At 42.1% G+C, this 12,521-nt stretch overlaps 2 protein-coding genes across 2 annotated transcripts in view; one reads left to right on the forward strand and one right to left on the reverse strand.

Annotated features, from left to right (window-relative positions):
- Positions 1-608: 608 nt before the first annotated feature.
- Positions 609-12,521, reverse strand: part of spata18 (spermatogenesis associated 18) — a 72,469-nt gene continuing 60,556 nt past the window's right edge. The window contains exons 12-13 of the mRNA XM_069923090.1: positions 5,473-5,521; positions 609-3,063 (exon numbers count right to left, since the gene is read on the reverse strand). Coding sequence (XP_069779191.1) covers positions 3,056-3,063; positions 5,473-5,521 — 57 coding nt within the window. The 3' untranslated portion in view covers positions 609-3,055. The remainder of the gene's footprint in view (positions 3,064-5,472; positions 5,522-12,521) is intronic.
- On the forward strand, positions 7,254-11,638 carry LOC138757421 (uncharacterized). The gene is made up of 2 exons (XM_069924683.1): positions 7,254-7,665; positions 9,785-11,638. Exons 1-2 carry the CDS (start codon positions 7,387-7,389, stop codon positions 10,301-10,303), a joined length of 798 nt encoding a protein of 265 aa, XP_069780784.1. The 5' UTR covers positions 7,254-7,386; the 3' UTR covers positions 10,304-11,638.

Raw genomic sequence — 12,521 nt, forward strand, 5'->3', positions numbered from 1 at the left:
GTCGACAGCATCGAGTCCACGCTGCTGAAGATCCAGCTGCGCTGGATGGGTCACGTCTCCAGAATGGAGGACCATCGCCTTCCCAAGATCGTATTATATGGCGAGCTCTCCACTGGCCACCGTGACAGAGGTGCACCAAAGAAAAGGTACAAGGACTGCCTAAAGAAATCTCTTGGTGCCTGCCACATTGACCACCGCCAGTGGGCTGATAACGCCTCAAACCGTGCATCTTGGCGCCTCACAGTTTGGCGGGCAGCAGCCTCCTTTGAAGAAGACCGCAGAGCCCACCTCACTGACAAAAGGCAAAGGAGGAAAAACCCAACACCCAACCCCAACCAACCAATTTTCCCTTGCAACCGCTGCAATCGTGTCTGCCTGTCCCGCATCGGACTGGTCAGCCACAAACGAGCCTGCAGCTGACGTGGACTTTTTTACCCCCTCCATAAATCTTCGTCCGCGAAGCCAAGCCAAAGAAGAAGAAAAGATTGTGTAGTTTTTTTTCGCACTGTCAATAAGTGGTAATTCTGTCTCGCACGCAGGAAAAATCTTAGGGTTATATGTGATGCCATGTATGTACACTGATAATAAATCTAAATCTGAAATCTGAAGATTGTTGACCCATCTGCTGAGCTGTATTTTAATTCTGTTCACATATTTGACAGGGTATTGTATTAGAGAGATCCATTCCATCCAATTGTCTAACATGTACATAAGCTGAAGAAAAACTGAAGGAATTAACAGTTGAAGAAAAATTTACCACGGTGCCTATTTTTGACCATTTTATTTATTCATAGCTTATTATGTGAATTCTGTTTGCTAATGTTAGATTACTTTGATCATTCACAACTATGACAAAACTGCTTGCGTTCAGGATAAAGGTGATAAATCTTTTAAAATGGTAAATATTTCAAGATTCCTTTTTTGTCGTAATAATTCAGAACATGTAATATTACACAAAATTACCTTCTGCCTGCCATAAGACAGATAAAGAGTCTATTAGTGATGTTAGGAGCCCCTTACAGCAAGAGAGAAAAGAGAAGCAAAAGAGAGTCCCTTCAGAGTCACTGAGTGTCCATGGATCTACCTCCAGTGCTCCTGAACCCTCTGCAGCCACAGACTCCTGTTCAACCTATTGACTACCTGAGCTCCAAATCCAAACCTCCGACATGATCAGGAAGTCTTCATCGTTCGAGGCCCTTCAGGAGCCCTTCTTGCCCTCAGCACCCTCTCTATACTATTGTCGCACATGGAAGTTCATAGAGACATTCTCAGATACACACATGTATTATACTGTTATTTCAGTCTGAGGGTCAAAGTGTAAACAATTCTGATGTTCTAACCCTGATAGTTTTTAAATACTGCATATATTATATGTAGCATGACTTTAGTGGAGATGAGCAAAAAAAGGGTCAGTTTGAACAGTGATCCAAAGGATCCATATCCATGCTGTACTGCTCTATGACTCCATATTGTAATTATTATTATTGGCTTTTAAGTCTTTGTGGTGAACAGTCACTAAAGTTCTACAGAGCTTGAAAAATACCAAATAGAGAAAACCAATAATATATTAAGAAAATAAACAGAGGGCAAAATCCAGTGGATATCATTGAATGTCTCCATTATGAAGTGAGATTCTGGCCCCAAATAGAACATTTGTGAGCCAAATTAATAATGGAGTAATAAGTTTCAACTTTAGGTGACATAAGAAAACCTGGGAAATAATGCAAGGTGGGATGCCCTGTCAATTTGTTAGAAAATATTTTATTTAGTGTTGATTAATTGTAACTGTACTTTTTATTCTTTTTCATTGGAAAAATTTGATGTCAGAATAACCTGATGAACTTTATTGAATTATGAGTCTGCAAATCACATAGCGGTGAATCAAAGGTGAGAAGCATCTTCCAATTATAATGGAATTATGAATGCAAATGATTAACATTATTAGCGTAGGGAAGTATTCTTACTGCCCACTTTATGTCTAATAGGTCACAGTTCTTTTAATTCATTAACACATTAGATATCATGAAAAAAAATGCAAACAGGATTTTCACTCAAAATGATAATAAGTACATCAATCAATTTAAAACATAGTAGATTTCAATCAATAAAACTATTTTTACCCATGAGCTACATTCAGCACCATATCCAGGCACTTTATGCCCTGATTTCAACAGTACAACAAGAATTGGTTTAATGGTGACAGAAATCATCAATAGGGGAAATGTCGACTGCAGAGAAAGAAGTAGAGGGTTAAGTTTCAGGACAATTACTTTGTTAAGGATATCTAAAGTGTTAATTTTATCTTTCTCACCACGGATATTACCTGATCATCTGAATGTTTCCAGCATTGTTTGATTTTAGTTTGGATTTCCAGTATTAGCAGTTATTTTGATACTGTGTTCAGTTTACAGTGTTTGAGATAAATAAAATATGAACATTGAAAAACATTTGTTATGCCTAGAACTAGGGCTGGAGGGCTTACCTTCTTATTCTTGTTTTAATCTTTCTTTCAAAGCTTAGCAAAGTATTTAGCGACTACAGCAACTGCAGAATTGAGAGTGTATTGAAGCTTTGATTGTAACCAATCATAACGATTTTAAAGAATTTTTAGTTTCTTTGTGGGGGCCGACTCTTGGAATGAAATATACAGTTTATTTCCAGGCACCAGTCTTGTTTTGAGTGAAACATGGAAGTCTGTGGACTCTGTGATTGAAGTAAAAGCACACAGTAAATGCTGGAGGAACTCAGCTGGCCTTGCAGTGTCCATAGGAGGCAAAGATATATTACCAATGTTTCAGTCCTGTGCCAAAAGCCTTGAAGAAGGGTTTAGTAATATCTTTTAATGAATTAAGAGTTAAAATGATAAAGGCAACGGGTGCATATTAAACCTTTCACATTAAGAAATGCCTGTTTAAAAAAAATCATGGGTATTTGGTTCCCCAAAGATGAGAAAACAAAGTAAATACACGTTTACTTCTGTCAATTAAACTGCTTTTGACATTATTGGGAACCATCCAGAGGCTAATCAACCTGTTATTTCTTCACCTTTGGTCCTTCAGTGTCCTGGTTAAGAACAAAAAAAAATGTGTTAATGTATTTAATCTGAGCTCTCTGATTTGCCAAATAATTCCCATGTTTATGTGGGTCAGGTTATCTGCAATAAAATATGTCAACTTTAAAGTTAAAATGACAGTTGGGTAAAGAGTACCATATATTAGTAATTTAAATCATTCCATCCACTACAGTTTCCAGTTAAGTATTTCAATGCATTTTGTTTTACAGAAGGTATAAAAAATTAATAATGTTTGTGTTATAACTGTAGTTCATCTTAAAATACATTAAATTCATCTGCAGACTTATAACATGTTAAGTCTGGCTGCTATGTTATTCTCATACATGCTTGCAATGCTCAGGATGGAATTAACAAAGAAATGATTGATTTAATATTAAACAAAGTTATCCATGCACATAATCACAATTATTACAATGAATAACCATGTCACATCACTGAAAAAAGGCATGCTCGGTGGGACGATATTCACTACAGCATGTTCCACTAGGGTGATCTGTCTGATAATCCACTAATGCAGGCATACCCATGAGGCCAATGTGGAAAAATGGTCCAGGTGCTGGTCCTCCAGCAGGAATCATGTGGAGGTTGGATTACAATTCACTCTTTGATAAGAAGACATTCTCCAGCTGCAATAATCCAGACAGGGCACACCACATGTGCTCATGACCATGTTCTTTGTGTTCATTAGCCCATCTCTGACATTTGGGATACCATCAATGCTATATCAGGGTGACAGCCAGAACTGTCAGAATTGTGGCAGCAGCATGATGTTTGATGAATGCTGGCACCACTTACTATGAACATTATTGTGCCTTGACTCTGGATATTAAGATCCTGGACACCTAGTGCCAGAAGGGGATCAGGTGTATCGAGGATTGATATGAGCAAGGGCAGCTCATGTCATTCGAACAGCGTAGGAATAAATATGATTTGCCTAATAAAATTTTCTTCTGCTATCTTCAGTTACGATCTTTCTTAAGGGATAAATTTGGGACCATCTATCACCCTACCTGTGTGTAGTGACATCGAGATTCTCATTCAAAAGGGGAATACGTGTAAGTTTATCTCTACAGTGCATTTCCTATTCCAAAGTGAGGGCATGAAGCTGGGCTTACACATCAAGGGAAAGGTAGGGGTCAGACTTGGGCACAACAATCCATGAGCGGTGCTGGTCAGACTTGTGTGACATGACAACAGCTATTAATACCACGTGCAGGTTGGTGCAATACAAATTCCTGCATCAACTGTACCTCACACCACAAAAATTACATAAATCTATATCAGAAATCTCAGAAATGTGCTTTAGGTGTGGTATGGAGATTGGAGCCTTTATCCCTTCAACCTGTCTGTGTACAAAGGTGAGATCCTTCTGGGAAGACTTGGGGGACATTTCTGAAAAAAAAATACAAAGGATCTGAAACTGTACCTTTTGGGAAACATTATGGACACGAGTTTTAAACTGTTCAGATACAAAATACTTTTTGTGAAGGTCACCTTGTCAGGACCCAGGAAATGTATAGCGGTCATGTGGAAGTCCAACTCCCAATTAAATATTACATGATGGAATATGGAAATATAAAGTTGTATTCCCGTGGAGAAAATCACAAAGAGTTTGAGGAAAAATATGGCGCATTCGTTAGGATGTGGCAACCCTATCTGCAGCACATTGGTGCACAGATGTAATTATACCCCTTTTAAGTAAAGTGAATAGCATCCAGTAGTGGATGCTAGAGATCAGTGAAGTGGGCCGTGGCGCAGGCGACATGCTCTTGTATTTTGTTCCTTATGCTTTTATTTTTGGTTTCCTTGGGTTCTTCTTAAGTTCCCTTAATGGATTTTGACATTAACGATATTTTATTCTTTGTACTTGTTTATATATCTTTTCTTTGATGTATTAAGTAAGGGAGGAAGGGGAGAGGGGTAGGGGATAAATATACTGTGTATGATATGCACTATTGTTGGAAAAAATGTATTGTTTATTTGGATTATTAGTCTGTGAAAAACAAAAATAAAATATTTTAAAAAAACATCCTTGTGCCCACTTTTTATTCAACTGACCTTTCAAATATACTGCTAATATTCTGTTTGAACTAGTTTCATATTTCTCCAAAGCCTGTCACTGGTCCAGTCTTTACCCTTTTCACTCTCCCAAAGAAGTAGGCTGGTGTCTGCTTTTTTGGTTTGCTCCTGTATTAAATTAATACGCAAAGGGGTTTTAATGCAAGCCCATTAACTATCATACTGCCCGAGGGTTGAAGCACTTTGATGGCTACTTCATGTACAGAAGAATAAATCTGTATTGCATGGACAAGTTGTGTCAAAGGGCCTGTTTCCATGCTGTAAAACTCCACAATTCCAAATCATCACAGATTGCTGCACTAAGAATGTTTTGCACTTACTGGGACTAATGCTCTGTCTGATGGGAGAAAGGCAATGGCTCTGGCTTAACTGGAAAACATAAGGCATGATAAACGTTGGTTTGTAAAATGATTGCACATTTACAGCACCAGATTGGAAATTATTTTTAAAAAATGCAAGCAACTCAACCAGAAAGAGTAAATAATAAAAACTGCAGATGCTGTAAATCTGAAATAAAAACAGAAAAGCTTAGCAACCAGAAAGAATAAATAATAAAAGCTGCAGATGCTGTAAATCTGAAATAAAAACAGAAAAGCTCAGCAAATCAAACATCATGCTTTAAAAAGAGAAAGAGCTAGTGTTTCAGGTCTAGGACATTTTGTTGAATGGAGAGGCACGGTTGGCATAGCGGTTAGCATGCCTTTACAACGCCAGCGATCGGGACCGGGGTTCCTGATGACTACATCTGCAAAAGGTTCATCCAGCTGCAGCTCCTGGGAGACTGTGTTAAAGACCTGGAGCTGCAGGTGGATGAACTCAGGATCATTAGGGAGGCAGAGACAGACACAGTGATAGAGAGGAGCTTCAGGGAGACAATCACCCCTAAATGTCAGGAGACAGGTTCCTGGGTGACTATTAGGAGAGGGAAGGGGAAGAGGAAGACAGTGCAGAACACCCCTGTGGACATTCCAATCAACAACAAGTATACTGTTTCGGATACTCTTGGTAGGGGGTGGGGGAGGTTGGTCTGCTAGGGACAAGTCATGGTGGTCACGTCTCTGGCACAGAGGCTAGCCCCTTGACTCAGAAGGGAAGGGAGGAGAAGAGGAAAGCTATGCGACTCTTTGGTTAGGAGACTGGATAGTAGGTGAATGAGATCAAGGTTCTCAGATAGTATGTTGCCTCCCAGGTGCAAGGGATGTCTGATTGAGTTCAAAGCTTCTGGAGGGGAGGGGGAGCAGCCAGATGTTGAGGTCCACATGGGGACCACAGACATCGATAGGAGTAGGGTTGAAGTCCTGAAGAGGGAATACAGAGAGTTAGGAAAGAAGCTAAAAAGCAGGACCTCAAGGGTGGTAATCTCAGGATTGGTGCCTGTGCCACGCGTCAGAGAGGTTAGAAACAGTAAGTTGTGGCAGTTGAATGCATGACTGAAGAGTTGGTGCAAGGGGGAAGGGGTTCAAATTTCTGGATCATTGGGATCACTTCTGGGGAAGTTCTGATCTGTACAAAAAGGATGAGCTGCACCTGAACTGAGCAGAGCTGTTGGCGAGGTTTAAACTAGTTTGGCAGGGTGTGGGAATCAGAATGCGAGGGTGGAGATTATGATCAGACCCTTCAATGTCTTCTGGAAGACCCACAATTTTCACATTATTTCTCCAACTTTGATTTTTCAGTGAATCAATTTTTTCAGTAAGTCTTTCTTCTGGATTCCCCAATCCACAAATGAATCTTCCACTTTCTCTATTTTTTCCTTATTACGTACAACTTGAATTTTACATTCAGAAAAAGCTGTTTCAATTTTTAAAAAGATTTTTTGCACTGTATCCACTGATTTAATACATTAATACTGACATCCCTCTTAACTGTAGATATGTCTTCAGACATATTAGATATTTTAGTTGTCACATCCAAAAATCCTTGAGTCATTTCTTTAGACATATTGTCCATATGATAGGCAATCCCTTCCAAGACTTGTACAAATAGATTCCATTCCACGTTCCAGTTCCACATCTTGAGGCCTACCTTCTCTAGACTCCACCTCCAATTGTTCCCGTGAATTGCTCGTTAAAGGTAAGTCTTCCTCTTCTTCCAATGTTGTTGGGCCCTTCCTGGTGTGGCTGCAGGTCTGAACACCCGACGGCGGTACCCCGACCACGTCGGGACACTGCCACTCAGACCCCCCAACAGTCCACACGCAGTCCAGTAATTCACAGATCCTTGAGGCACCGCACATGCCTGGTAAGGCCAGGGACTGCGCAGAGACAGCTTCCGACGCCATTCTGCACGTCCCCGGCCCACATGACGGCAGCTTGGGCTCAAGGGCTCTTCTCTCAGCCGGGTCGCCCGCGTGTCTGACATCACGAACGCGCGAATCAACTCCGGCCGAGCTCGTCAACAGGCCTGTGCCATCTTGTGGAGACAAGGTCGGCGCCGGTGTAATACTCAGCCTGGCAGGAGTTCTCTGTGCCTTGGAGGTTCCAAATGACAATTCCGTGGTTTCAGCTGGACAGGTAGGCCTCAATTCTTCAGCACTTTTAAAAGGTAATTTCTTCTGTAATTGAGCTTTCGTTTTTTTCAACATTAATCGCCATTGTGACCCACTAATGTTCCCAAAGATAAAGATACAACTTTTATTCACTTAGATAAACTTTAAAGACGGTGCTTAAAAAACTGGCTGAGGAGGGGTGGGATCGCACGTCTGCCCTCTACAACATTTTGCCACGCCCCGAGGGCAGAGATTATGGTAGAAGGACAAAAGCATGATGCTATGTGTTCTGAGGTGAGGAAGGACAGACAGGGGACAAAACATAAAAGTAGCCAGTTAATGGGGTTGAAATGTGTCTATTTCAACCTGAGGAGTATTAAGAATAAAGGAGATGAACTTAGAGCATGGATCAGTACGTGGAACTACAATGTTGTGGCTGTTACTGAAACTTGGCTGGAGGTAGGGTAGGATTGGCTGATGCAGGTACCGGGGTTTAGATGTTTTAAAAAGAATGGGATGGGAAGTAGAAAAGAGAGGGGAGAGTAGCATTACTGGTCAGGGATAGTATCATGGTTGTAGAAAAGGAGGACCTGTAGACGAGTGTCCACTGTGAGGGTGGAAGTCAGAAATAGGAAGGGAGCTACACTGTGCTGGGAGTAGTCTATAAACCCCCAAATAGCCCTCGGGATACCCAGGAGCAGTAAAGCAGGCAGATTTTGGAATGCTGCCAGGAATATAGGGTTTTAGTTAAGGGTGATTTCAACTTCTTTAATATTGATTGGCATCTCCTGATTACAAGAGGGATAGATGTGGCTGAATTTGTCAGGTGTGTTCAAGAAGGATTCCTGACACATTATGTGGACTGGCCGATGAGTGGAGAGGTCATACTGAATCTGGTTCTGGTAACGAACCTTGTCAGGTGATGGACCTTTCGGTGGGGGAGCATTTTGGTGAGAGTGACCACAACTCCCTTAGCTTCAGCATAGCCATGGAAAAGGTTGAAAATGGGAAAGTGCTTAACTGGGGAAGGGCTAATTATGAAGGGATGAGGCAGGAACTAGCAAAAGTAAATTGGATACAAATGTTCAAGGGTGAAAGCACAAAAGTATGTGGAGGAAATTTAGGGACCACTTGTGCTGGGTTCAGGATAGGTTTGTCCCATTGAGACAGGGAAAAGATGGTAGGAAAAGGGAACCGTGGTTGACAAAACAGGTGAGGCAAATTGTCAAGAGGTAGAAGGAAGCATATATTAGATGTAGGAAGCAGGAAACAGAAGAGTTCATGAGAAATATATGGTAGCCAGGAAGGACTTAGGAGAGCTCAAAGGGGGCATGAGAAGGCCTTGGCAGGTAGAATGAAGGAGAACCCCAAGACATTCTCTGTGTATGTGAAGAACAGAAGGATGAAGAGAATGAAGGTGAATGAAGGTGGAGCCGCTAAAGGATAAGGGAGGTAACATGTGCCTGGAGGAAGAGGAGGTTTGGGAGGTCCTAAATGAATACTTTGCTTCAGTATTCACAAGAAAAAAGGACCTTGATCAAGATGACATCGAAATAGAACAGGCCTGTGTGCTGGACAATGTGGAGATTAAGGAAGAGGAAGTGTTGGATCTGCTCAAAAACATCAAGATTGATAAGTCCCTGGGGCTGAACATGATATACCCCAAGATGCAGTGGGAAGTGAGAAAAGGGATAGTTGGGGCAGTAGCTATGATCTTTGAACCAATGGCAACTGCATAAATCTGGAAACAAATACAGCAATGGTGACCAGTTACATTAGTAAGTGTACTGATGACATCACTGTGCCCAAGACCATCACTACTCACTGCATTCCACTAATAAACTTGCCTTCCTCCCTTAACTAGTTATTCCAGTTCCTTTCTCTCTCCAACTAGCCTAGACTCCTGCCACCCCGCCCCTCATGCAGTGTCTCCCCCGCCCCCTCCACCTATCATCTCCCACCCTCAGCATCCCTCTCCCCACTTCGTCCTTTTGTTCAGACATCTCTCATGGTCCTCCATACATTGATGAAGGGCTCAAGCCCGAAATGTTAGTGATGTATCTTCACCTTTGCTACAAAGACACTGTGTGACTTGCTGAGTTTCTCCAGCATTTGTGTGTTTTTTCATTACTCACTTTAATCAGAAGCCATGGATGACAACGGAGGTGCATGTGCTGCTCAGGAACCGAGACACAGCTTTCAAAGCAGGCCACAAGGCAGCCCTAATGATTGCAAGAGCCAAGCTGTCTAAGGCCATCGGGGAAGCAAAGCGTGCACAGACCCAGCACATTCACAGTCACTTCCTGGACAGTAAGAACACACAACACATGTGGAAGGGGATCCAAGACATCACTAACCACAAGACTACTCCATCTGCATGTGTTGGTGATCCCTCCCACCCAGATGAACTGAACAACTTCTACATGCAATTTAAGGTGAAAAATGATGTGGCAGTGGAGAAGACCACCCCTCCTCCAAACGATCAGGTGCTGTGTCTTACAGTGGCCAATGTTAAGCAAGAACTAGGCAAAGTAAACCCAAAGAAAGCTGCTGGAGCGGATAACATTCTCAGCAGAGTGCTCAGGAATTGTGCGGTTCAACTAGCAGATGTTCTCACCAACATCTTTAACATCTCCCTCAAAAGAGAAAGCAACCACCATTGACCCTGTGCCAAAGATGTCATCTGTATCTTGCTTCATCGGTTACTGCCCTGTTTCACTCACATCCATTGTCATGAAGTGCTTTGAGAGGCTTGTCATGGGGCACATCAAGCACCTACTGCCCCCATCACTGGCCTCCCCTGCAGTTCGGATATAAATTCAACCGCTCCATGGACAATGCCATCGCCGTCACCTTACTCACCTATCTAGCCCTTACCCACCTGGAAAATAAGGACTCATATGTTTGAATGCTGGAAAATAAGGACTCATATGTTCGAATGCTGTTTATTGACTTCAATTCGGCATTCAACACAATCATACCTCAGAACCTGATAGGGAAGTTGATCCTGCTGGGTCTAAACACCTCCCTCTGCAATTAGATTCGTGACTTCCTGACTTGGAGACCTCAGGCAGTCCGGATCAGATACAGCACTTCTAAGGCTCTCCAAGGGCTGAATGTTCAGTCCTCTGCTATTCACTCTACTGACCCACAATTGTGCAACTAAACACAGCTTGAATCACATCATCAAGTTCGCTGATGACACAACCATGGTGGGCCTTATCAGTAAGAATGAGGAGGCAGCGTACAGAGATGAAGTGCAGACACTAACAAACTGATGCAGAGCAAACAACCTGTATCTAAACGTTAAGAAAAAATAGAGATGGTTGTTGACTTCAGGATCATGATCCCCTGACCATTGACAGCTCTACCGTTGAGGTCATCAAGAGTATCAAGTTCCTTGGAGAATATCTCCTGGACCCTTAACACCAGCTCCATAGCCAAGAAAGTCCAGTAAAACCTCTACTTCCTGCAAAGGCTGAGGAAAGTCCATCTCCAACTCTCCATCCTCACTACATTCTACAGAAGATGTATTGAGAGCATCCTATGCAACTGTATCACCACCTGGTTTGGAACCTGCACCACCTTGGACTGCAAGACCCAGCAGAGGATAGTGAAGTCAGAGGAAAAGACTATTTGGGAATCTCTTCCTAGCATGAAGAACATCTACTATACTTGTTGCAGGTGGAAAGCAATAAACATTGTGAAAGACTCCACACATCCTGTATGTAAACTGTTCTCCCTCTGCCATCTGGCAGGAGATACCATAGCACTAGGACCCTTTTGCCAAAGCCATCAGGCTCCTGAACTCCCAGTACAAATGTGGATAGAGAACTGTGGACTTTCAGTGTATATGTCTTCATACATAAATATTTTAATGTGTTAACTGCTTTCCTAACTTACATCTATGTAAATATGCTCCATGGTCCTGGAGAAACGCTATCTCATCCTACTGTGCGAATATGGTATGAACGATATATAAAGTTGACTTGACTTGACTTCAGTTTTCTTTGGCTGCAGGAGAGGTGTCAGAGGATTGAAGAATGGCAAATGTAGTCCCCTTGTTTAAAAAAGGCGATAGGGAGAATCCTGGGAATTATAGACTGTTGAGTTTTACATGTGGTGTGCAAACTATCAGAGAGGATTCTTAAGGATAAGATCTATGAGTATTTGGAGAAATACAGTCTAGTCAAGGATAGTCAACATGGCTTTGTAAAGGGAAGGTTGAGCCTCACAATCATAATATAATTTTTTAGGAGAGAACAAAAGAAATTGATGAGGGTAGGGGAGTAGATGTGGTCTACATGGATCTTAGCAAGGCATTTGACAAGGTCCCCCCAAGAGAGACTCATTCAGAAAGTCATGAGGCATGTGTGGATAAAAAAAAATTGGCTTGCAGGAAGAAAACAGAAAGTAGTAGTGGAAGGAAAGTATTCTACCTGGAAGTCAGTGACTAGTGGAGTGCCTCAAGGATCTGTTCTGGGATCCCTGCTCTTTGTGATTTTTATAAATGACCTGGATGAAGAGGTGGAAGGATGGGTCAGTAAGTTTGAGGATGACAAGAAGATTGGAAGAGATGTGGATGGAACTGAAGGTTGACGAAGGTTACAAGAGGATATAGACAGGATGGGCAGAAATGTGGCAGATGGAGTTCAATCCAGATAAGTGTGAAGTGATGCATTTTGGAAGGATAAATCAAAAAGCTGAGTTCAGGGTTAATGGTTGGCTATTTAAGAGTGTGGATGAACAGAGGGACCTTAGGGTTCAAATCCACACATCCCTCAAGGTCACCGAACATGTTGATAGGATAGTTAAGAAGGCCTATGGGATGCTGGGCTTCATGACTAGGGGGACTGAGTTCACGAGTAGAGAGGTCATGTT

The sequence above is a fragment of the Narcine bancroftii genome, chromosome 3 (assembly GCF_036971445.1).
Source record: "Narcine bancroftii isolate sNarBan1 chromosome 3, sNarBan1.hap1, whole genome shotgun sequence".
Taxonomy (NCBI): Eukaryota; Metazoa; Chordata; class Chondrichthyes; order Torpediniformes; family Narcinidae; genus Narcine; species Narcine bancroftii.

What these genes read in the sequence shown, in the direction of transcription:
- LOC138757421 (XM_069924683.1), top strand. Translation starts at nt 7,387, where the DNA reads ATGCCTGGTAAGGCCAGGGACTGCGCAGAGACAGCTTCCGACGCCATT. An exon ending in CCGTGGTTTCAGCTGGACAG is followed by an intron (nt 7,666 to 9,784) that starts GTAGGCCTCAAT and finishes CACTTTAATCAG; the next exon opens with AAGCCATGGATGACAACGGA.